This window comes from Siniperca chuatsi, linkage group LG4 (genome assembly GCF_020085105.1).
Source record: "Siniperca chuatsi isolate FFG_IHB_CAS linkage group LG4, ASM2008510v1, whole genome shotgun sequence".
NCBI classification, from domain to species: domain Eukaryota; kingdom Metazoa; phylum Chordata; class Actinopteri; order Centrarchiformes; family Sinipercidae; genus Siniperca; species Siniperca chuatsi.
Window position 1 is genome coordinate 5,553,132 of NC_058045.1, and position 24,146 is coordinate 5,577,277.

The following is a 24,146-nucleotide window of genomic DNA, read 5'->3' on the forward strand; positions in this document are numbered from 1 at the left end:
GTCTTATTTTCTGTTTTGCATATTTACTATTGCTCTTTAATAAAGCAAAAGTATTTCTTATCCGATAACTCGATTAATCGATGGAATAATCGGTAAAATACTCGATTACTAAAATAATCGATAGCTGCAGCCCTTCTTGTTTTTCTTGAGTGGTACGTTTTTGTTAACAAACTTGCAATCCTGAAAGTAGACAGAAAATACCTGAAACTACTCAGACCTACATCAAACAAACATGCCTCCAAATGAATGATGATCTTGCAAAGTAACTGTTGGATGTGTAAATAACAGCAACTGCTTGCTAACAGGTTCACCATGTCAACTTAAAAGGTGATGATAAGTCAATGTTGTGTTCAGAACTCAGAAGTTTTTGCTGCCCCCAAGTGCCCAAAAATATTAATTATTGCAGGTTTTACATGGCTTTTTACCACCTACGTTTTTACCATTTCTATTACATTCTTTGTTATTCTCAGCCACACCTCTGAAATCCATCCCATTATGGGATGGCCTGATATCTGGCCATTTCATGCAGGACGATTTCTAAACAGATCTTGGCAGAGGAAATGTGTAATGTGTGGAGTAATGTTCCTGGTCCCCTAGAGCAAACCATTAAACCCTGTCTTTCTCCAGCTGAGATGCTCAGTGACGGTGAAAAACATACCATAGTTAGAAACTCCAGTGTGACTAACTGTATACATTTTAAGTGCTGAAAAAAACAACAACTCTGGCCATGATGAATAAATATTTAAATAAAAACAGGTTGGAAACAGTTTACTACAGTTTACAGCACTAAGCATGTATGAACACATCAGTGTTCTTTACAATAGGCCATATAACAATATCACAGACACGTCAGGCCAACTTAAAACTGTCAGGGATCAGGAAAGAAGGTGTAAAACAATCAATGTTTTATATTATTCCATATTAATTGCGATCACTGCGCTCTGCGGGATCAGGTCAGTGTTGATTAAAAAAGAGGGAGGGCTTTGGACTTAGATCATCTTCTTTTCTAAATTACATCTCATCAGAATTTGCAGCTGTGGTTTACTCTGGACCGAATCCTTCATACATGAGTTCTACCTAATATCTCAGTCTTTTTATTTGAAAGTAGCGAAGAAGCAGCACACCCAGCAGATCACTCCAAGTTTATACAGTGAGTTCCTTTCTGTTTATCACTATTTGGTACTAGTTAGCTGCACCTACTTATACTCCTTCTGTTTATATTCTGTTTTGAATATCTGCCAATTCCACATCTGTAAATACTTGCATAGAAAATTCCATTAGTAACCCTAAACCTTTATCAAGCTGGGAACTACTGGAGACATGTAGTAAGAAATGAATGCTATTCGTAACAGTCTTAATTTATATAAGTGGTGTAAAGGGAAAATGTGTCATTTGTCAATGTCTTTTTTTGTTGTTGTCAGTTTTCGTCAAAACACTGAGGAATCTGCTATCAAATTGTCCAGCAGGGTGCAGTGTAGTGCCAACTTTGCCATCTGAACATGACACATCTCTAACTAGACCAGTACAAATGCTGATAATAAAACTCAATATAACTTTCCACCCATTCCTTTTTCTGTCATTTACATCCTTTATTATGTAAGTTTTTGGTTCTGCCTCACAATGAATATCAAATCCCACATAAAGCACACACAGCAGCAGGCTGGGCAGGGGCCAACACAACATCCTCAAACTTAACTGTGAAAACTGACATCATACTCACAGACTAGAATTAAACACAGATCTTGCCACAGTGAATCTCTGCTGCAATTACTGTGAAAATCTGTGATGCTCTTTATCGGACAAGGCCACAAAATAAATGATGGTTTAATGGAAGTGTTTTCAAACAGTATGTATTGCTATTAGTGGTGAACTATTTCAATCGTACAGGCACTGTATACAAAGAGGATCCGTACAAAGAGTTCATGCTTTTATGCTGGATGAAGAAAAAGACGAAGAAGTTCTTATTGTCACCAGTGCTTAACGACTTTCGTCAGCAGAGTGGCGCAGCGGAAGCGTGCTGGGCCCATAACCCAGAGGTCGATGGATCGAAACCATCCTCTGCTAAGCTTTTCTTTTTTTTTTCTTTTTCTTTTTGCACACGTAACTTGTTTCTTTGAAATTGCGAGAAAGTATCATTAACACAACTACGAGGTGGTGCAGTATGCTCTTTGCGTCTACATTTTATAATATTTTCATTTAACGTTAATGCACTCTGTTAGTCACTTGGGACAAAAGCGTCAGCCAAATTAATATAGACCTATTGTGATATAATGCCATTGTAACGTTACCCTATACATGCATTTGCATACATATGCATAAATGCAGGGATTGTTTATTGATTAATGTTTTTTTCTGTAGTGTAGCAACTAAACCAATTGCTTTGAATTAAGAATTTTTGTTGCATTTTGAATTTTTTCAAACCGTGTATCTTGCTTGGTAACCGTCATATACATACATACACACGCTCCAATATGGTATGCACACGATAAAACTCTTAGGAACAAGTGTGCACATCTATCAACATCACAATGTGGAGGCAGCCATGACTGTGGTCACCACACTGACTCTATCTTTGTGTTTATTCTTTGCATTATTACATAAACTTGAGAATGTACATTTTTGAAGTTTTATATCACTTAACTCTCGGGACTGTAGCACTTTGCACATAGTTCTATTGTTTCAGTAGTCGTTTCTACTGTTGGTGTCTGCACCATGCCATGTTATGTGTTAATGTTTTTTCAAAATCAGAAACAAAATCGGCCATTAAGATCACGTCAGCCATATTTTTTAGACTTCTGTAAGTGGCCTGCAGAGGGCATTATTGTTCCATATTTCAACATTTGAACCTCTCCAACTACACCTACCAATGCTAATTTTAAAACTTAGATGATCATTAAATTACTTGTCCATTGTGTTTTGAAATGTTTTATGTATTGTTGTTTTTTTTTCTGCCACGCCTATGATATCCATCCCATTATGCCCTCTGGATATCGAATCTGAGATGTAACACAAAACATCCCCAAATGGAACTGTGAAAACTCCCCACTGACATGAAATCTTGAATCCTCCCCATCCAGGATGTTAATGTCTACAATAATCTTTTCTCAGTCTTAACATCAAATAATGCAGTGAGTATAAAGCTAAAGAGTAGCTAGTGTCCATATCTTGCCACAGTCAGCCCCCAAACACTGACTGGGATAATCTGTGAGAATATGAGTAATACCTCTTGTCCCCTTTCACAAGGCATTAAACACCTCTTTTCTGCAGTGGGGATGCTCAGTGGCCACCAGCAGTAGACTGTGGTTGTACTTGGAAACTCCAGTGTGAGTAACTGAATGAATTTCATTGTGAAGTCTTTAAAAATATAATACTGAACCAATCCTGCCCTGTAAAAAGAAAGACTTAAAATAAAACTGATTGTAACCTTGTTGTCTTACACTCAACCTTCTCAATTAAAGATTTGTCATCTTTGTAGTCAACATTTCATTCATTTTTTACCACAGAGATGCTGCCTTGTGCTGAAACTAGGGCTGCCACTAACAATTATTTTCATCATATAATTTTTTTATTCATTGATTAGTAATTTTGTCTATGAAATGTCAGAAAAAAGTAAAAAAAAAAAAAAAAAAGCCTATTATTATCTCCCAGAGGCCAATGTGACACCTTCAAATTGCTTGTTTTGCAATTCAAAACCGAAGATATTCTGTTTACTATCATATTTAACAATGACAGGCAGCAAATCATCACATTTGAGAAGCTGGAACGAGAGAATGTTTGTCTTTTTTGCTTGAAAAATTACAGAAACAATAAATTATCAAAAAAAGTTGATCGACTGATCAATTCAACTTTAGCTTAAATAAAAACCATGTTCAGGCTGAATGAAAACTTGTATTTGTTTTGTAACTGTGGACATCAAAACCTAAAGGAATTGCCATGTGTGTTGTAAATTATGACCTTTTTGCACCCGCTCAGTTCCCTAAGAAACCACATCACAGACTCGTGCCTCAAGGCCTCTGGTAGACAGCACTTCAGATGAACTCCTCCTCAACACCTTCAAGGGTTTTGAACAGCCCTGCCTCCACTGTCCTCTGCTACCACCGCCCAACTCAACCACCTGATCCACATCACTAGGACAAGAAAGCTGAGGTGATGGATACTTTGGTGAAGAGACTGCTCTCATACATCTATATACTGTCTCTGTCTTCTCTTTCATACAGCTTTCTGTCTCTCTGTATCTCTATTTCAGTCTGTCTCAGGCTTGACCACATAATGACAGACCTGCTGTATATTAAAGGACCCTGCCCATGCGTCCTCTCACTGTCACCTCCCTCTTCATGGGCCTTTATAAGCCTCTCACACAGGGGGGGCACTACTTTCCAAAGAGGGACCGTGCACAGGCATCTGGAAGGCTAGCTAGTTTGCAAAGCCACCTTTTCACCCACAGCCACAGGATCTCCGGGCTAATCGCTAACCATGGACAACCATTCATACAACTTCCCCTCGGACTGCACCCCACTCACCAACTGTAAGTCTGCCCGTAAGCCGGCTGGCTCCACCGTGGTGAACATGGGCAATGCTGGCAAGAATCCTCCCCGGGACTATCTACTCTGGTCGCTGTGCAACACCTTGTATGTTAACTTCTGCTGCCTGGGATTCATGGCTCTCATCTACTCCATCAAGGTGAGCTCTTGTGCTCTTTTGTTTAACTTTTGTGTCAGTTTGGACCATTTTCATGAAGCATGCAACATCCAAGAAATGAACTGATGTGTCAAAATGGAGAAGATAGGATGAGGCTAAATGTGTTACGTTTTAGGATAAGATGTTTTAAACTCACCAAAGGTAGAAACATTGGAATATACTTGGCAAGAAAAGAGAACAATTTTGAAATTTGTTAACAATATACAATATAACATTAGATTTTAATAGTGCCGGTTTTGTGCAAGAAGAACATCTCTGTGATGGTTTAAAGCCTTCTGTAAAGCAAGTTTGGCAGAAGTAGACTGAAAGGTGGGCCGAGCTGGCACGGAAAGCTTTAAGACAATGGGCATGTTGTGGCAAATGAAGCAGAGAAGAATGCCAGCACTACAATATAATTTCTAAAAGAAACTAGCCATTACTTCTCTGCCAAAGTAAAGGAAAATTTAGTATGGCCGGATTGACTTGTGCAATAGGTAGAGTGATGCCATGAAAACAAGGGTCAATGTATTCCACCATGTAAATGCTCTGTTAGGAAAATATTTGTTGTTAAATGGAAAATATATTTTCACACATTGTAGAGGCCTGTTATTGTCCCTGGTCAGATGGCACACACAGTAGAAAGTTGGTGTTCCCTTTACCACAGGAATGGGGCTGTGGAGAAACAGGAACGTAAAACAAAAGCTTTTCCTTTTCTCACTAAAAGGCGACTCAAAAGTCCTTGAAAATGCCATGTGCAAAGCAGGATTGGACAAACTGTGTGGCCACCTGAATAAAAAGGTTTCTGAAAAACTCACCACAAAAGGGTGTCTATACCCTTTATTTAAGTCTTTTTTTAAATCTTTCATCTGTCTGCATAGGGCGCAGCTCTGACTCACAGGCCGAGTATTGGCTCAGCACTCAAATTAAAGACAGTGACTGGCTGCTTGTCTGGGGAGTTAAAAATGGCGTAATTGGCATCTTCCTAATGGGCAAGTACTCATGGGAAATTAGAGAGTGCTAGGGCAAGACTCAGCCTGGTCTGTTCGAAAATATACAGATTCACTTTGAAGCAGCTCAAGGATTTCATATCACTCCGCCCTTGCACACCCTTGAATCTGCGCTCTATGTTGAAAAACTGTAAACTGAATTATGGGACAAGCTGCGATGAACTGGCTGTAAACAAAAACACGACTGAACATTATAATATGCCTTTGTTTGCCCTCCTCCTATCACTATTTACAGTATACATGGGTGTAGACACTAACTAAACATTTTTTTGTTCTTTATGTATATAAATTGTCTCTAGAAACATTTAGCTGGACCATGCAGTAGAGACAAAGCTGTCTTTGTCTTCAACTGTCTTGAAGCCATTATGAAACTTAGTGATTCTTCATTTCTGTAATTTCATGTAATAATGTGAGTGTGTGTGTATGCATCTGTGTAGGCCAGGGACCAGAAGACTCAGGGCAACCTGCAGCTGGCCCAGGAGTGTTCAGACAAGGCCAAGTGGTACAACATCCTGGCAGCCGGGTGGAACCTGCTGATTCCACTTCTGGCTGTCGTCCTGCTCGTCCTCCTGCTCGTCCACCTGGGCTCATCCCAGGGCTCCTTCGACTTCTTCGGAGAGGACGGCTTCCAAAACTTCATGAAACTGTTCAGCTGGTAGACGGAGGCGAAGGGAGAGAAATAAAAAAAAAATAAACAACAGATCAGTCTCAAAGTAAACACGTTGACACTAACCAGGAGAGGGTATTTGATTGGATTCAGCAAATGAGGGCTGATGTGATAGCTCCTAAGAATTTTAGCCAGTCTAACCCAAGTGATAAAGGTGGGCTTCCAAAAATCTGCTCAGCACTAAAATAATCCTAATTGGTGAGAAAGAAAAGTAAGCCTTAGTTTGTGTATTTCAAGAATGTCCTCTTTGGGATGCACCCGTACTAATGCTGGCTATTCGGCAAATAAAATACTAAAACATGGCATTCAACCAGTATCTGAGAGTTACACAATGGATAAAACTTTTGGACCAGTGACCTAAAACTAATGAAAAACAAGTTTCTGTTTTTTTTGTATTGTATTGTAAGTACTGTAGGGCATTAGTATCGGAGCATCCCTAATTGTAATGTCAGTATTAGAGGGAGCTCAGCTTACACCTTTCTCCCAGACACAGTCAGTAGAGATGTGAAGTCTGAACAGCCTAAAATGGAAAAAAAGAGTGGAACGAACAGATTTAAGTAAGACTAGGAGCTGAATCCAGGCTGAAAGATTGAGCAAGCAGCGACTCTGGGTCATTTTTGTTGTTATTTATTGTATTTATGTGGAATGGAAATTATGATGACAGCTGAAATTATCTCTAGTCAGGGTAGAGAGAGGAGAAAGAGCAGAGAGAACAGAGGACTGTGGAGCCAAAGTCTGAATGTCATGATGATGAGAAGCCACTTGACAAAGGACAATCAACATTCACCTCCCATTGATAGTCACATATTATTATTCTTTCAGCAGTTTTTTTTTAAATGTTATTACTGTTACATCATACATCTATTTTTGGTTTATCTATTATTCATGCATTTTTATTAGTATTTTGTTGTGTTAAGTATTTTAATTTTACATCATCTTATTGCTGACCTCTTGTGATTGAGTAATAATAAAAAAAACAAACAAATATTGTTAACTCAGTATTGCATTGAAAAACAAATCAACCTTAATTTTCTCCTTCATGTAATGCTTTTACTTACTTTATGAAAAATCTACTAACATTTTTCAGGTTTTTTAGCTAATGAACACAGAGATGAAGAGATGTTCCCTCAAATGGCTACAGCGGTTCCGCTGCTGCACCTACACCCTTTTAAAGTGATCATTTTGGGCTTCAGTGGTTAGATTCTGGGTCTGAGGGAACGGGCAAGGCAGGGTTGTTTTCATCCCAGCTGTGAGCCTGCTGCTGTACCAACTATATACAGAACATCCCGTTTTAGGGAACTGTAGCAATGTGCCCTGAGTTGTAAGTTATGGTTGCCCAGGCAGACCACTACAGAGGAGTCAGCAGCAATGTGGAGGCCTGCTGCAGGACATGATGGCTCATTTCCACACAATCTGCTCTCAGTCTGAGGAATTTATTAAATGGTGCACGTTTTGGGAACGACTTGTCATTTTATTTTAGCCCTTTGCTGGCTGGTTCGTGCCCCAGGAGACTCTTCGCAGCCTAGGGTCATCATCAGAGATTTATGGTGTGCTGCAAAACCATAGAATTACATAAAAAAATACAATTAAAACCCCAAAGTTCAGGTAGCCAGAGACACCAGATATGGCATGCTAAATCCCATAGAAATGTGTATAAAATAATGCAACAGACAAGACAAGTTTTTCATTGGATGTACAGAATTGCTTGTGTTTTTAAGTTATGGAATGGAACAAGTAGAGACAGATACAACATTTAATGATAAATATAGGTTAAAACAGGGCTCCCAAAATGTTTTTCCCTGCCAGTAGTGTTTTTGAGTGGTGTGCCAACATCGCTGTGCCTTCAAGGAATTAATCTTTTTAGTTAGTATGTACAGACCATAAAGAAATTCGATTTTAGGATTTGAACTGCAAGCAAAGTTAGCTTTGACTGACACAACTGTCATTAGTTACATATTAACCGGAATGCAGTGATGACATGCAAATCAAGGAAGACGTGATAGCAGAGAATGAATCGAGTTTGTACTTGCACATGGTATTCGAAATACACCCACTGATTCTCTTGAGCAATACAGAGACTAAAACAGAATGTCCTACACAAAACCCACAGAGGCTCCATTAGTCCTCCTGCTCCTCATCCCTCGTCTTTGATGGCTTGGGCGTCCCGCTCCTCCCGACCTCCCACCCTCTGGACTCCCATCATATTAGCAGCCTCTCCTTTGCTCGCAACTTTATTTATACACACCCAAATCACAGCTTCCAGCTTCCAACTTTCTATTTTCCTCCTGTGGTGAGAGAGAAATGCTTACAGATGTCTGAGCCGTTGAGAATTACAGGCTAGGAGCCGGCACTGCAGAGGGAGGGGGCGCTAACTTCTTGCTGCTCTTTCTGGGAGCTGTTTCGCTACAGCCGAGGCCTAGGGAAGCAGGAGGAAGACCTGCAGACAGGACACATACTCTTGTGCTACTGTGTGAGTCTTACCCCCTAACCTTAACTTTAACAGTCATGCCTAACTTTTATCCTAACCTATATTTAATCATGAAAAGGAGTTTTATCAAATTAATTAGGCAGTTAATTCACTTTTGGTCTAACTCAAGCAAAGCGCAATGCAACATATTTATGGTGTATATCAATATATAGATAATCCCACTGTCCCCCAATTTCTTTCATTCTAACACTAACCTAATCTTGTATCTAAATCCTAATTAATTTATCCTTAAACCCCTAAAACAATCTGTCTTGGTACAATGTCCTCAGTTTTCTCCATCTTTCTGACTCACACAATATCACACTTGGCTCTTATTAATATAATAGGACTCAGTGCTCATCAAAAGAGGCAAATTGTGTAGCGAAAAGCTAATATCTGACAGGAAAAGTGTGTATTGCTAAAATTTTGAAATGTTCCAAAAACAACAACCAACACTATGATGACCAGCTCCTTGCCTCAGCTATGAAGGTAGTTTCTCCTGTTTAAATTACTTAGTTTTTTCAACACAGTGGACTACATGTAATGTGTGCTTGTTCTTGTATTTGTACCTGTTATCCACCTTTGAATTCTATAACCCAAGAAAATACCTACAAGCCCCTAGAGGCTACAAAGTTTATTGCACCCCACAGTTCAGTGTTGGACAGAACATACTGCTGATTTTCTTTGCGCCTTACCAGTAATGCCTGTTAGATCAAGATACTGTATCTTGTGTGCAAAGCTGACATTGCACACAAGATGGTGCAATGGTGCAAGAGGAAAGCTTGTGCAGTATCCAAAGTGGAAAGGGTTCAACTCTGGGGGGTTATTAATGTGCTTAGTAAATTCTACTTGTTAGATTTTGACATTCTTTATGAAAAAAAGTAAATGTTGACCTGTGTAGCAAAGGTCATGGGGTCACCAAAAATGGGGTGGGAGTGGGGAGGCAAGAACATCATAGCACCCCCCCCCCCATGCACACACACACAGAGAAAAAGAGAGATTTTAATCCTTGTAAAACATTAACTGTAGCAAACTTTGATTCTAAGCTTTAGTTTGAACAGTTGCTGTTTGGGTATTTGATAATTACAACGGTGGATTATTTATGAAACTGACACATAAATGGAAGCTAATTATCTTCTGGCTGAGTACATAAAACTCCTTAGAACAGTAAGTACTTCAAACTGCATTTTCATGTTTGAACTAGTTCCACGATGACTCTTGGGGACTAACAATTTCCAACACAAATTGCCGCTGGGATCTTCTGTAGTTACTGACATTGTCCCAGCACTACATGTTAAATTGTAAACAGGTTGAATTACTTGTCTCTTATACAAAATAACACATTTTCTAGTTCTGTCTTATATGCATGTTGTACAACAGGATTCCCTCAATAAAAACACAATAAAAACAGGTTAAAGTAAAAACCGTTCCATAACCAGGTAAAGTATTTTGTAAACTGCAGAGAAAATTAAGTATCTCAATATCTACTTTCTCTCTCATAACTTGAAAACAACAATTAAAAACTGAGTTTCATAAAAGCAGTATTAATTACGGGACTTTTGCATTGGGTTGCATTCATTGTACAGAGGCTTTTATTTTTCATGTCACTCTTTGTAAAATTGTTGTTGTGTGTAGACTGCATGAAAATAGAGATGAGCACATGTGTCTACCAGCCATACTGCTATGGTGCAACAATGTTTTCAGCTGTAAGACTGCAAAAATCTCTGTTCTGATCAAAGACGGTGAGATATAGGCTGCAGTTGGCTATATGTTTTTAATTACACTTATTATATTTAGAAAAAATTAGGATATATGTATCAAACACATTGTGTGAACACACTGCTTTCCTAAAAATACTATATGGACTGATGTGGGTGCAGCAAATATTTTGTATCAGCATAACATTTTAAAGAATATTATCCTTGTAAGGACCATATATAATACAAATGAATGCATACATTTAAAAATCAGAAGAATCATCATGGATATGGCAATTATGGATCATACCAGCTGCATCTCAAAGAAGGTTCATATAGTAAAAGGTTTCTTATAGATTTAAATAAATTAAATGTGTAATGAAGCCAGGCAGCAAAATTAAGAAAATAAGTTAGGGAATAAGGTGAGGAAAGTAAAATTGCTAATTGTAAACAAGGAAAAAACCAAAACCAAAGCATTATCAACCGAATTGTAATTTGTAAAGAATGCGTTTCTAAGTATGTGTTTCAAGTTTGGTTCAAACCCCTGTTTTGTGTTAAATAAGCATGTAACTCCCACAAAAAGTACTACAAAACATTTCATTAAAGACAGATCTGAACCACTGGAGGGAGCAAAGAGTCATTCCCCCAATTTTCTTTCTCATTGTCTCTTACAAAACTGACTACACCTTAGCCTAAAGCCATGTTACCATTCGTTGCAAAAACAAGTTGGTTGCTTCTCAAATGGACTGTATGACTGACTGAAAGGACTCATAAATACAAATAGAGCTTCACCCACAGCAGCAAAGTTTCAGTAATGATTTTTCTTATAACTATATTCTGCAGCCAGCAGCTCATGTTTTTGATTTATTTGTTTGTTTACACTTGATTCACTTGCGAAGGAGTCCTGTATGTATGATACAGGTATTCTGCAGGATAATGAACTGTCCTATAAGACTTTTTTGTAATGTTTGAGAGGGAGCCGGCTGTTTTGGAAATTACAAAGAAAGCTATTGTTATTTTGGTAAATACTTAAAATAATTGCCTAAAATAATTTAGAAAGGTCTAATTTATGCAGTTGCACAAAATCCCAAAGACGAGGAAGAAGTAGAACATTTCCAATGGTTTTACAGGAATAGGCTATTATTCAAATATTATTAAATAAGATGAGTCACCTCTCTACAGGTGAAGTCCTCAGCCTATATGAATATTAAGATGATGTGCTTTGTAAGAGGGCGGTACAACATGTGCTCTCCATAGGTAGGCTACCTTGCATATCAAAGACTGAAGCTAAAATGCTAAATGAACATAACGCCTGGAGCCCCACGAGCTCGCCGAGCCAGAACAGACCTGTGACGGTGCGCAGAGAGACCCCCCCCCCCCGCAAAGCCTCTCCTCCAACATTTCCACAGAGACACAGACAGACAGGATACCTGACAGACTTGGCAACACTGGGCGTTTCCAAACACTGCTGGAAGAGCAAGCTGAGTCTCTGCAGAGCACCGACACCGGCAGATCACCAGCACCAGAGCCAAACGCGACCAACCAGCGACCTGAAGGAGCACAAGGCAGGACAGTCAGCATGAGCAGGTAAGGACCCGGTCTGGTCTCCAATTAAAGGCAGTCCAGGACAATCGAGGCAGTCAGAGTGTGAATGAGATGCATGACATGACAACTGAAACAAAAACCTTTTCTTGATGGAAAGAATGATAAGACTCATACTTCTGTACTTTTGAAAGCTATTACTTTTGCTTGTAATGGAGTATTTTTTCCAGTGTGGTACTGCTACTCCTACTTAAATATAGGATCTGAATACTTCTTCCACCACTGTAAAACTTGGCCATGAGTCATGCGAAAGTCACTGTAGCCTTTCTTTTTCTAACCATTGCATTAAAAGCTATAGTGTGGTGATTGTGTTGTTCCTGAATGTAGATGTAAAAAATTATGTTTCTAGATCTTGCTTCATTAACTTTATCCTCTCACTTTTAAGTATGTGTGTGGTTGTCAGCAATTGAGGTTACAAAAGGAAAGATACGGAAGTTAGTTATGTCGCCTTGAAAAGAAAAAAACTGGGAATAAAGCGCATTTTTGAACCCCTGCTTTGGAGCATGTGTTCATTAACTCTGCCTGTCTGCACCAACAGCAAAGCATGCTTTTTTGCAAAACTGAAAGACCCTGATTGTCTGATATTTTTGCTCCTGCTCTGTATAAAATTAACATTTTCCTTTCATGTTCACATGGCTGATTCACATGCCGATTTTAACTTTCAAAGACCAATGAAACCAATTTAAGCTGCTTTTGTACTTGTGTACTCGTGTGCTTTTATTTTGTTTATGTGCACTTTTTAATCGAAGGCTTCACCCGGAGCAGAGTGATGCAGATATTTTCCTAACAGACTCCTTCCACCACTGACCAAGTCATATGTCGTCCCATCACATGTCAGTTCGATTAAATTTACTTTATTTCAGCAGGATCTGCTCTGCATCAATACTGCTTTCTAGGGAGTCCTGTGAACATATATTAAAATCAAACAATTAAAACATATCAAACAGTATCAGCAATCAGCACAGTCTGTCGATCAAGTACACTCGTGTCCACAGACTTCATTTAATATTTATAGGTCTGTAGACTAGTGTGTTCCCTTGTAGACCTGTCTAACTGACTCCATATAGTTTAATAAACACCTGACAAGTAAGCACACAGTTACACACCCTCCTGCACATACTCAAGAGGATTTGCAAAGTTGGCTCCTCCTTTACGTGACATGATTTATGATGTAGCGTCTCTATCTTAGGGAAGAAGATTTTGGAGGAGTTCATGAATGCATCAAGACTTACAGCTGTTAAGTGGATCTGTATTCATTGTATTTGTAATGTGTCTGTGCTTTAGGGGAGCGTTAACCCCTTCTTGGACACGCACATGTCCCTTTATACCTGTAACACAAAGCAGTAGAGGGAGTGTCGACCTCCCCTACATACATCCTCCACAGATAATTCAGTCAAAGCCAGTTTCCTGCTTTTGTTTCGCTGCTTTCTTTCTTTCAAGCAGGAATGGCATGGAAGCTATGCTTCACAATGCCATACCTAATAACATTTGTATAGCACCTAAACAAACACTCAGCCTATGGGGTCCTCAGTGTGACCTTGGGACTTGCTGACAGTAGCTGAGATTTGAGCTAAAATTTGTTTGGTACCAGCTGTCTGAAAGGTGTCACACTTCCATCATGAAGCCCTGGTCAAAGTTTTCTCACCGCTTTCCCACCTACAGGAAATTGTATGTACTATAGGGTTTTTACCTATTTCTTACATAAGACATTGCATACATTTCCACGGGGACTTCCTCCATACCTACGGACTCTAAATAGGCTCCATTCCAGATTTCATTATGGGTGCTGTGTGTTTCAGCACCCTACACCCAACCCAAGCGCAGCCTCCCTACAGGTGTTAGTGCTCCTACCTCTGTGAATGCCAGAGATTACCTTGTTATGGTTTATGTGTGTCCACAAATGGGGTGGGGGTGCTGTAGAATGGCAACTAGGGTAAAGGTCAAAAGCGGTAAAAGGTCAAAATCTGTTTGGTGTTGGTGCTAAAGCGTTTGAGCACGAAAGAGTCCAGATTCACTAAAAGTTTGCATAAGGAAAAGTGTGTTTTACATCAGAAGTCCATGCTGTTTATTAACCATGCACAAGGAGTGGGAGGTTTCCACAATAGCGTTGAGAAAATGAAAACAGCATGAATGAACTATGAATGCATACATTACATGTAAATCTCATTGATTTCCCTACATGAAATATGTTAAAGAGGTCTCATATTGTAGCTTGAGCAAACTTGCAAATTGTAGCAAACTTGATATTCAGCTTCTGCTGAATATATACTTGGCAACATCGAAACTACAGTGACAAAGTTATATGTAATCCTTTTAAAGAATAAGTTTGACATTTTGGGAATTATATTTGTTCGCCTTCTTGGCGAGAGTTAGATAAGAATAATGATGCCACTCTCACACCTGTATGGTAAATATGTAGCTGGAGCCAGCTTTAGCTTAGCATAAGGACATGAAACACTGGGAAATGGCTAGTCTGGTTCTGTCCAAGGGTAACAAAAGTGGCCTACCAGCTTCTCTAAAGACCAACAATTAACAAGTTATATCTTGTTTAATCCATTCAAAAAGTGTTTTACAGAGGATTATGTGTATTTCTTCGCTAGGACTAGAAAACTGAAGTAGAGAGATTTTTGGTTGCAGTTAGTGATGGTTGGGGGCGGCAGGCTATGGGTGTACACACAGTGTGCTTTTTGAGCTCTTGTTTGTGCCACAACTTGATTTTCAAATGAATAACAGCTGAGCAAATTTCACAAATTGTCCTCACAACACATTTTTTAGTGAGGATGGAGCTAAATGGTGGAACATTTCATGAATTCACTGAGTTGCCTTAAAAGGGCAATTTAATTCAAGAATTCAAATATGTTGCTCTCGAGGTCTTACAGATTTTAGTCAGAATGCATGAATATGAGTTGCTTGTCTTACAGTCAGTTGCTCTTGCTAAAAGGTAAAACCAGATCCTATAACAGCAAGTTGGATAGTAGATCATATAGTTTGGGCAATTGCTTTAGTTTCAGTTAACCAGGGAAAAAGGGAATAATCATTTAATAAACACCCAGACACGACTCTCTAAGGTGCAGAAGATTCGATGACTTGCATCAGTTATTGAGAAAAGCTGTTTATACAGAGCACAATGTTATTTTGGAGAGGAATTTCGAATCATCCAATCACCAGGCAGATTCAGCCGCCTGCAGCCCATAGCTGGACCCAATTAGGGTTAATTCCAAAATTTATGACCCCCCCCCCTTCTCTAACCACCAAATATCTCTAAGTACAATGAAGGGAAAAAAAGGGAAGAAGAGTGGGAAAAGAACATAATGTGTTCATCATTACAGACTAGAAAACACTTAGAGACAATGATGATAGATGAGTTAATAAAAGCATAATTATCATGATAGCATGAAAAATCTTTTAATTTCCATCAGTATCTGGTGCTGATTGAGGGACCATGCAGTATTTGTTTAGTCATGCATTTAGCCAAGCATGCTGCAGCTTAATTCATATCTAACCAAATGCGTAGGTATTTGTAGGAATTGCGAACCAACAATTTAATTTTTTTTTCTACCAAATTTCATTTTGAAATTAAAGGCATGAAAATTATTTTAGACTAGACTATTCTTGTCTTCACTGACCACTTTAGTTATTGCCATGTCTTAGTCGGTGCCCACCCTAATGGAGACAGTGATTCCACTGTTTATAGTGTGACAATTACAGAGAGACAATTTGTATCTTGCCAGTTCTTGTATTCACACAGATCAGCACTGCTTTTTAAAGTCAACAGAAAGGTTGCTCTTTTGTTCTCAGTGGTTCGACCATCAGATTTCTTTCTGCTGAACTCGGTTTGCAGTAACTATTTAATACCAGCAGAGCTTTACTGTCATGACCTAAATAATCTATATGGTTACAGGTTGTGCAATCACTATTGCAAAGATGGACTTCCAACTTTGAAGTAGCATGGAGCTATCCATTCTGTCAAATCCTAATCCTAAATGTGGGGCAAAAAAGGTTCACCCTGCAGGACTTTGGTGTGGACATAATCGGACAGCATTGCAATAGGTTTGGATTACCTTTGCTTTTTAGGCCAAAAGTCAGACTGTCCCGTTCTTGTAATCAACATTTGTATGAGAAACAGAACATCAGCCAAAAAACTATTGTGTTGATTATTTTTTCTGGCTCTGAGTTGCCAAAGTCAAATTTGATTTGCAACTCCATTAGGTCAGAGGAATGTAACAAATATCACAACAAACATTAGGCATGGAAAGTGAGCAGACAGCATATTGTCTTACTCATTAACCAACTAAAACACACATTTTCTTCACCTTCTGAATGTGTTACTGCACTGCGGTCATACAGTGAATCCAAATAACATTTATTTACAAAACACAAACATCTCATACCCTAGGGTTATATATTTGTTTCAAAAGTCTTATTATTTAAAAAGAGCATTATCATCCTGTTGTGATGTTCCTAAATACTTCAGTATCCAACATTAATAAGAATCTTTGTTATTTTAACATGCATAGTGACAACATAACCTGATATATTTGAGGATATAATCATCAGATTATACACTTTTCCTCTTTGCAGATGTCTGATTAGCAAGGCGGAGGTGCAAGGCTTCATCGAGAGGTGTATGACAGCCGTGGGCACCAAGCCGCATCACGCCTGCAGCCTGGCTGAGGTGCTGGTCGAGGGAGACCACAGGGGCCACTACAGCCATGGACTCAACAGGATGGGTCAGTGGCGCTCTGGACGTTTTTCACTTTGTTTTCCCACTGCATGTGGGATTTAAAGGTGGCAGCACAATTCTAGTGGTAAAGAAGAAAAAAGTGGGTAAACTGTGACTCGTAATTCATCAGATTGGTAACACTAATAAGCAAAATGTAATGATGGATTCACAAATGCAATCATTTTTGCATTTTGTCTTTTAAAGACCCAATCTTATTTCATCAGTTAAATTTTGTGCACTATGATGTATACCAGGAATGTATCTGAAAAAGATATGTCAGTCTAATGAGATACTGTAGAGTTTTAGATCAAATCAACAAATCCCTCCACTTTCTTCAAATCCACTTATTTTCATCAGCTAGACTTCAACTCATTGATTGGGATGTTTTTGTGTCTCTATTTAAATATGGTTGTTGTTTGTGCTTGCTGTCTCCATGCTAACCCTCACCCTAACTTGACAGACATGTATGTAAAGGACATCCAGACAGGAATCTGTGCCAAGGACGGTGAGCCGGTGGTGGAGAAGGAGAGTGCAGCCACAGCACTGGTGGATGGGAAAAACCTCCTGGGTCCCGTGGTGGGAAACTTCTGTATGAATCTGGCCATTAAGAAGGCCAAAGAAGCTGGCATTGGCTGGGTGGTGGCATACGGTGAGTCCAATTTTCTTAAAACCCCAAAGGAAAAGTTGGGATGCAGCTACACAGGCCTTCAGGACATCTGTCAACAGAAATGTGTGCATATATCTATTTTCCTGTCTGTCAGACGTAACATCTTAGTGCAGCACGTCAGACACAGTTGGTCTTATTTTGACAGAGGAATGATGTGATACATGTTCACACTTTGCTGCAGCCTTGAAAAAAATCTGATACCAGAGTTAAAAGTCAAAATACGTATTTTGGCATCTTGATGCAGTTGCTGTAATTGTAGGTGAATGATTTGAAATTGTGAAAGGCCATAACTGCTGCACTGGTCCAATTCTGTACAAACTTACATTATTATGATTATATGAGCCAAGGTTCATCCGTGGGATGAACATTGTAGCCCGACTGTAGCTACTGTGGGTTCGTTTGGCACACACCGTCTCAGAGGCGCACGTTTCACACACACAACGCTTTTTATTTCACTCCTTTGCTACCACACACAACTACTAAATACACACGGCACTCAATCACCGCTCTTGATTTGCCCGGCTGTTGCGACGATCGGGTCAGTCTTCCTTCTGATCACAGTTCCAGTCATGAAATCCACCAGCCGGCAGTTTGGCGTTGTACTTGTATGGGAGAGCTTTGAGGTCCAGCATGCTGCTGCATATGTAGGAGAGAGCATAATTAGTCAGTGTGTTTTAGCTGTGACAGTTAGGTCTCCCTGGCACTGCTCCCCTGTGCCACTTCCCCACCTCTCCCTCTCTGCAGCTAACTGCTTAACCACACCCACCTCCAGAAAAATATTTTGTTTCTTGGTAAGTGATGTTTCACACGAACATGCTCAGGTTACTGGTGCAGTTCTGTATTTGACTGGACTGAACGTTCAGCATTTGTAAAGGGATTATCTTCACTGTTAAAAGATTAGTAGAGTGTTTGGTTCGTATTACAGGCAATTAAGTGTGGTAGAAGAGAAATCAAAACCACTGTGGTGTCTGATGACTACAAAAACATTCAGTGTGTTGGATTTGAATTAATGCAATTTACTTTAGAGAGGAAAAAGTACTGACTAAATAGGTTTTGGCAGTAAAATCCCTTTTCAGTTCATCAAAAAAGGATTTTACGTCACTAAAGTGTCAAAGAATCTTGACAAATAAAACAATGAAAATACAGTGCCACTGATATTCAAAGGTTTACTGTATGGCACTTTTCTTCCTTAGGTTCCAACCACTACGGTATTGCCGGATACTACGCAATGCAAGCTCTGAAGGAAAACATGATTGTGAGTGAAAGGTTTATCTGTCTGTCAACTCATTTTGAATAGTTGCACTATTACTAAAAGAAATATTTTCAGTCCTTGACTTTACTGACTTGTACCTGTGCAAAGTTTGTCACTAGAGAGGTGTTTTCACATTCATCTTCTGAAGGGGGAGATGTCTGTACACTTTCCTAAAATCTGAGATTCTAATGTACTCGGGGCAGCTCACTTTGGTATGTCACAATTTCAAAAGCCAATTGCACTGCTACCAACAGAAACCTGAAACCTCCAGCGCAGAGCGGATTTGTCAGTACAGAGCGAGAGTTTGCTCTAGCGTAGTGAAAGTTTTGACAGCAAACGTAGTAGAGTGTGCAGTTTTTGGCGGACCCTGGAGCTTCCTTCAACTATCTACTAACGCTACGTAATAACAATGCGAACACACTGTAACATCGTAGCAGATATTATTGTCTGTTTCACAACCACTAACGCTGCGTCAGCCACTGCCAGTTGCAAGCTAGCAAGCTAACAAACAACATAAACAAATAAAAGATGCTAACTACATTTACCATTCTGAAACGTCTGCTTTTGGTGCACAATAGACTCCTCATCTGGGTCTGACTGAGGCTCAAACATGTAGGCTGTCTCACCATGGATGTTTCTAACCCACATCCATGCTCTCACCGGTCAACCTAACCTGCAGTGGTGGTGGGCGGGGCATTCATAGATCCAGAATTTCTTAATGAAGGAGAAAGAGTAGATGTGCTTCCAGCCCCTTTTCAGAGGTTTTTTTTTTTCTTTTTACATGGGATAACCATGTTTTACAAAATATTAATCATAGCAGAGTATTTTTAAATACTTTAAAATGTCTGGAGGGGAACTTTAAACAACATTTCCTTTATTTAGCAATGGATATGCTGTTTTCCTATATGTTTTTAATTGTATGTCTAATGATAATCTGACCACCACAGGGCATGTCATTTACCAACACGTCCCCACTGGTGGTTCCCACTCGTGGTAAAGAGGTACATTTATTATTTATTCTACAGAATAAACTACTTCATGCCATACACAACTTCTCAGTCTCATTCTAATACTATGAACCTGCTGTTTGTAGTGCACTTTGGGCACCAACCCCATCAGTGTGGCAGCTCCAGCTAAAGATGGAGACAGCTTTGTTCTGGACATGGCCACATCAGCAGTAGCACTTGGAAAGGTAAGATCAGGTTCATACTGATAAGCCATCAGGGATGCCTTACATACAGAACATAACTTCCTCAATGCCAAGACACATAACCTGCACCTTTGGGCTGTTTATTTTAATGCTGTTTGTTTGTCCTATTGCCAAATATCTAAAATGAAAATCAATTTTCACAGTGTGCAACGGTTGGTCACTGCACAAGATAGTTCTGAGTTTAATTTACACACTAACTTGGTTGATTTGGACATAAAGGCACCACCAGTTTTTCTGAAACTAGTTTCAGTGGCAGAAGCACAATCCTTGTAACCACTGAATGAATAAGAGTAGAGAGGCCACTTAGAGTTGCAATGATTTATTGAAATACTTTTAAAAAGTCTGTTCAAAGAGGCATTTATAGTTTACATTCTATTCTATTATTTCATAGTATGATGTGCACTTCTAACGGACTTTGTAACTAGTTTTGAAAAGCTATATACTTAAAGTCTACTTACTCTCTTACTCAATGTCTCAATGTTTTATGTGCACAGGTGGAGCTCCATGAGCGGCGTGGAGACCCCATCCCTGAGGGCTGGGGCTGTGACACCCAGGGCAAGCTGACCTCCGACCCTAAGAAAGTTCTGAGCGGAGGAGGACTGGTGCCCATTGGTGGCAGTGAAGCCACAGGTCAGAAACCAGCTGATAAAAGTCTCCGCAGGGAGGGAAAGATCCTGTTTTTATTTCATTCTTTTAGCATGTCATTGAAATAGAATATTGAAGTTACACTGTTGTGTCTGCGGTTACATTTTAGACATTTTGCTCACATTCAGATACGTTGAAATAATCCTCCTGTCCTTCTCGATCCTCGCATATAATGTGCGTAACTATCACGGAGGAATTGTACAGTTTCTAATGTAAGCACTGCTCAGACTGGCTGTTATGTGCAGTATCTACACACACATGTCCAGTTTAAAAAAGGACACTTGTTGTTTCACTATTTTTCTGACAGAAATGTGATATCTGTGCTTTAATTTACTCAAAAAACAAGTACAAACTAAAAATTCCAGGGCTCTGTCTCGACTCTCTGGGTTGTTGGCAGATTGTATATTATATAAACGTTGAAGTACAGTTGTTGCATTCATCCTGTCTCTACCTGAAACAACCGAGGTTTGTGTGTCTTGTAATGTCTGTGTTGTTTCCCTCAGGAGGGTACAAAGGCTATGGTCTGGGAATGATGGTGGAAGTGTTCTGTGGTATCTTGGCTGGTGCCCAGTACAGCAAACACATCCGCACGTGGAAAGTAACAGACCGCGTTGCCAACCTGGTACGTTTTTGTTGTTTTGGCTTGTGTTGTGTTTTCAAATTAAAAAAAAGATGTGTCGCTGAGGTAGCTTGTTTTCAGTAATTGTAGTTGTTGGTGATATGGCATGCTAAAAGTTAGCCATCTCCCTCATTGTCTGTGAAATGTAACAGAGAAGTAGGTTGAAAATTACTTACCTGTAAGTCATAGCTGCTAAACACTACTTTTTATATCTAAAATGGAAAATAAATCTTAGAAATGTATTTAAGTCCTAAACTTACTTGCCACATCTATACATTTTAATGTGGACAGAACTTTTGTTGCTTTACAGTTGCATTACTTCTGGCATCATCAAGGAGGTTCACTTGAAAACTGGCTAAAAGCCACCAGTTTGATAATGTAGATATGTTACGTTCCTCTAGTCAAAGTGTCTAAACCACTATCAATTGGAGCTTGTGAATGAGCGTTTATCCTAAACAAACTTACTTACTTATTATTGAATTATTGCCTAGTTTGCATACTGATGATAAAATACAATTCAGGACTAGATAATAGTTAATAGTTAATGCACAAGAGATTGCTTTACAATACAGTGATGATTAGCTGATCAGAAACAAAGTTGGTAAAACGATCAGTCAGAATCACAAAGAAACATGTTGAAACACAGTCTTTGACAGCCACTGCTATCTAAAAGATAAGCAGAATCAATCAGTCAGACGTAAGCCATACTACGTCACGTCATGGGCCATGGCTCACTTTACTGTTTGTATTGGGTCAGTTCACAGTGTTGTCATCACATCTTTTATGTTTTTAGGGTCAGTGTTTTGTGGCAATCAACCCAGAGAACTTTGCTCCTGGGTTCAATGGCAGGATGTCAGACCTGCTGTCCATCCAGAGAGGGATGGACCCTGTGAGTAGATCCTACTGCCTCTATGTGGATATACAGACTAATGAGGTCGATGAGGTCCAATGATTGCAACTGCTCAGTCTTAAAATAATAATTAAAAAAAAAGCTTTGAGCTTCATTTGGTTGACTGATGTTGTGTACTGTAGGCTGACCCCAACACTCCTGTTTTGGCTGCTGGAGATCCAGAGAGAATGAACATGAAGAAGTGCGAGGAGATGGGCGGGATCCCCTACCACATCAATGTCATTAACTACATGGTAAGAGCTGCAAAAATAAGTGGTCAGACAGGGCCTGAAACATTTAGAAAAACAGATTCATTCTAGCTCTGTGAACATATGGAGTGTATATTGACTGAAAAGTGATGCTTCTCTCTCACTCTTGTCCAAATGAAGGTTTTATCAATAGTTTTATTTCATTATTCTGTCCAAAGTTACCAAAATCCACCTACTAGCGCCTCTAAAAGCTCGCTAACTTACACGTGATATCTTGTTTGTTGAATACTGTCCGTGCAAAATGAAAATGTAAAAAAAGATCAATTATGGTTTTATGGGGGGGTTGTGTGCTGAACTGTCACAGACACAGACACAGTCATTTCCTTATCTGGCAACCTCACGGTGACAACAAGATTTCGAAGAGTGACTACACCTCGCCAAGAAATAGTCTGGTACATAACCCCCCGTAAAACCACAACTTGCCATTTTTACACTTAAGGTTTTTTACAGATTAAACAAACGAGATATACCTTTTTAAGTAGTGATCTTTAGAGGTGCTAGTAGGCTGATTTTGTTACCTTTGGACAGAGCCAGGCTAGCTGTTTCCCCCTGCTTCCAGTTCTTATGCTAAGCTAAGCTAAGTGGCTGCTGGCGGTAGCTTCATATTTACTGTACAGACATGAGAGTGCTATGGATCTTCTCATCTAACTCTCAGCAAGAAAGCGCATAAGCATATTTCCCAAAATGTCCAAGGAAAAAGCCTGTGAGATTGAGCTAACTTGACTCTTGACATTTTTGCATTTTATTTCTGCAGAACGAATGCGCTAAGAAAATTGGTGTCAGCCCGCTGCTGCCATGTGACAAGCTCCTCTCCAATTAGTCGGCCCAGTCAAGATTCCCAGCACTGGAAATCTGGCACATCTTGTTCACATTAAGCAACTTGGGAATGCAACTCTGTTTACGCACATTATAAAAGTTGACAATCATATTTTATTCATTCTAACCACACTTGTCAGGTATTTTAATCTTTTTTAACTTCATAAGAGTTTTAATAAAAAAACTGTTTCGTAATAAACGTGTGACATATAAAGGGCCTCCCTGAAACATGTTTTTAATTATATATTTGTGTCTTGAGAGACTGCATCCAAACGAAATTTAAGATGCTGTATCTCTGACAGCAAAATACGCACATTCTTTGTCCAAAGCTGTTGTAAGTAGTAGCATTGTGGCTCATGGCTGGATGTGAATGAGTTTACAAAGTCTGAGTGTTACTGTTGAAAGATAAGATAAAGTCAGTGGGGTTTGTTGTCATTAACTTGACAGTTAGGGCACTCTGTTAGTGAGCTGCTTTGCTGCAGTGCAATTTTGTAACTGTACAGTAATTACTAATTGCTATGATGCACAAATATATACATTTTTTTTAATGCTGAGAAGCATTTTAAATTGACCATGAGAATGTTTTACTACTTTACTAAATCCTCTTTTTACCATTCTTATGTGCCTTATTCAATAAAAGCCATATAAACCAAAACTGTTCTGATATTTTATTGTTTTTACTCAAATGCCCCATATGGTCTGAATTAAATCCATATTTTATGGACATTCATTAAAGGTGCTATTGATAACATTGACAACATCTAGCCACTAGATGACGCACTCCACCCCCCTTAGGATATGGCTAGCAAAATTTAATTATTATAGGGGCCCTATATTAAAACACTTATTGTAAAACGACATTTGAATCATCCTTACACTATAAGACATTAACGTTAGATATATATCTTAATTCAATCAAAGAGTACAGAAACATTGTAG

At 39.2% G+C, this 24,146-nt stretch overlaps 2 protein-coding genes across 4 annotated transcripts; both read left to right on the forward strand.

Moving 5' to 3' along the window:
• Window positions 1-3,993: 3,993 nt before the first annotated feature.
• On the forward strand, window positions 3,994-7,810 carry LOC122875037 (interferon-induced transmembrane protein 5-like). The gene is made up of 2 exons (XM_044193743.1): window positions 3,994-4,680; window positions 6,122-7,810. The coding sequence occupies exons 1-2, from the start codon at window positions 4,474-4,476 to the stop codon at window positions 6,341-6,343; spliced, it is 429 nt and encodes a 142-aa protein (XP_044049678.1). The 5' UTR covers window positions 3,994-4,473; the 3' UTR covers window positions 6,344-7,810.
• Window positions 7,811-9,922: 2,112 nt separating this feature from the next.
• LOC122875035 (uncharacterized oxidoreductase YjmC-like) lies at window positions 9,923-23,862 on the forward strand. Of its 3 annotated transcripts, none has more exons than XM_044193740.1 (12): window positions 9,923-9,985; window positions 16,019-16,167; window positions 16,699-16,847; window positions 17,301-17,489; window positions 18,701-18,762; window positions 19,707-19,760; window positions 19,853-19,951; window positions 20,464-20,599; window positions 21,118-21,236; window positions 22,027-22,122; window positions 22,266-22,376; window positions 23,146-23,862. In XM_044193740.1, exons 1-12 carry the CDS (start codon window positions 9,938-9,940, stop codon window positions 23,209-23,211), a joined length of 1,278 nt encoding a protein of 425 aa, XP_044049675.1. In that variant the 5' UTR covers window positions 9,923-9,937; the 3' UTR covers window positions 23,212-23,862. The 3 variants fall into 3 exon arrangements, with proteins under 3 accessions (XP_044049675.1, XP_044049677.1, XP_044049676.1); XM_044193741.1 differs by lacking the exon at window positions 9,923-9,985 and adding an exon at window positions 11,888-12,102; XM_044193742.1 differs by lacking the exons at window positions 9,923-9,985; window positions 16,019-16,167 and adding an exon at window positions 11,828-12,102.
• Window positions 23,863-24,146: the final 284 nt, after the last annotated feature.

Coding starts and splice junctions, on each gene's coding strand:
- LOC122875037 (XM_044193743.1), top strand. CDS start 4,474: ATGGACAACCATTCATACAACTTCCCCTCGGACTGCACCCCACTCACC. Junction 4,681..6,121: donor CTCTCATCTACTCCATCAAG/GTGAGCTCTTGT, acceptor GCATCTGTGTAG/GCCAGGGACCAGAAGACTCA.
- LOC122875035 (XM_044193740.1), top strand. CDS start 9,938: ATGGAAGCTAATTATCTTCTGGCTGAGTACATAAAACTCCTTAGAACA. Junction 17,490..18,700: donor TGGCTGGGTGGTGGCATACG/GTGAGTCCAATT, acceptor TTTCTTCCTTAG/GTTCCAACCACTACGGTATT. Junction 22,377..23,145: donor TCAATGTCATTAACTACATG/GTAAGAGCTGCA, acceptor TTATTTCTGCAG/AACGAATGCGCTAAGAAAAT.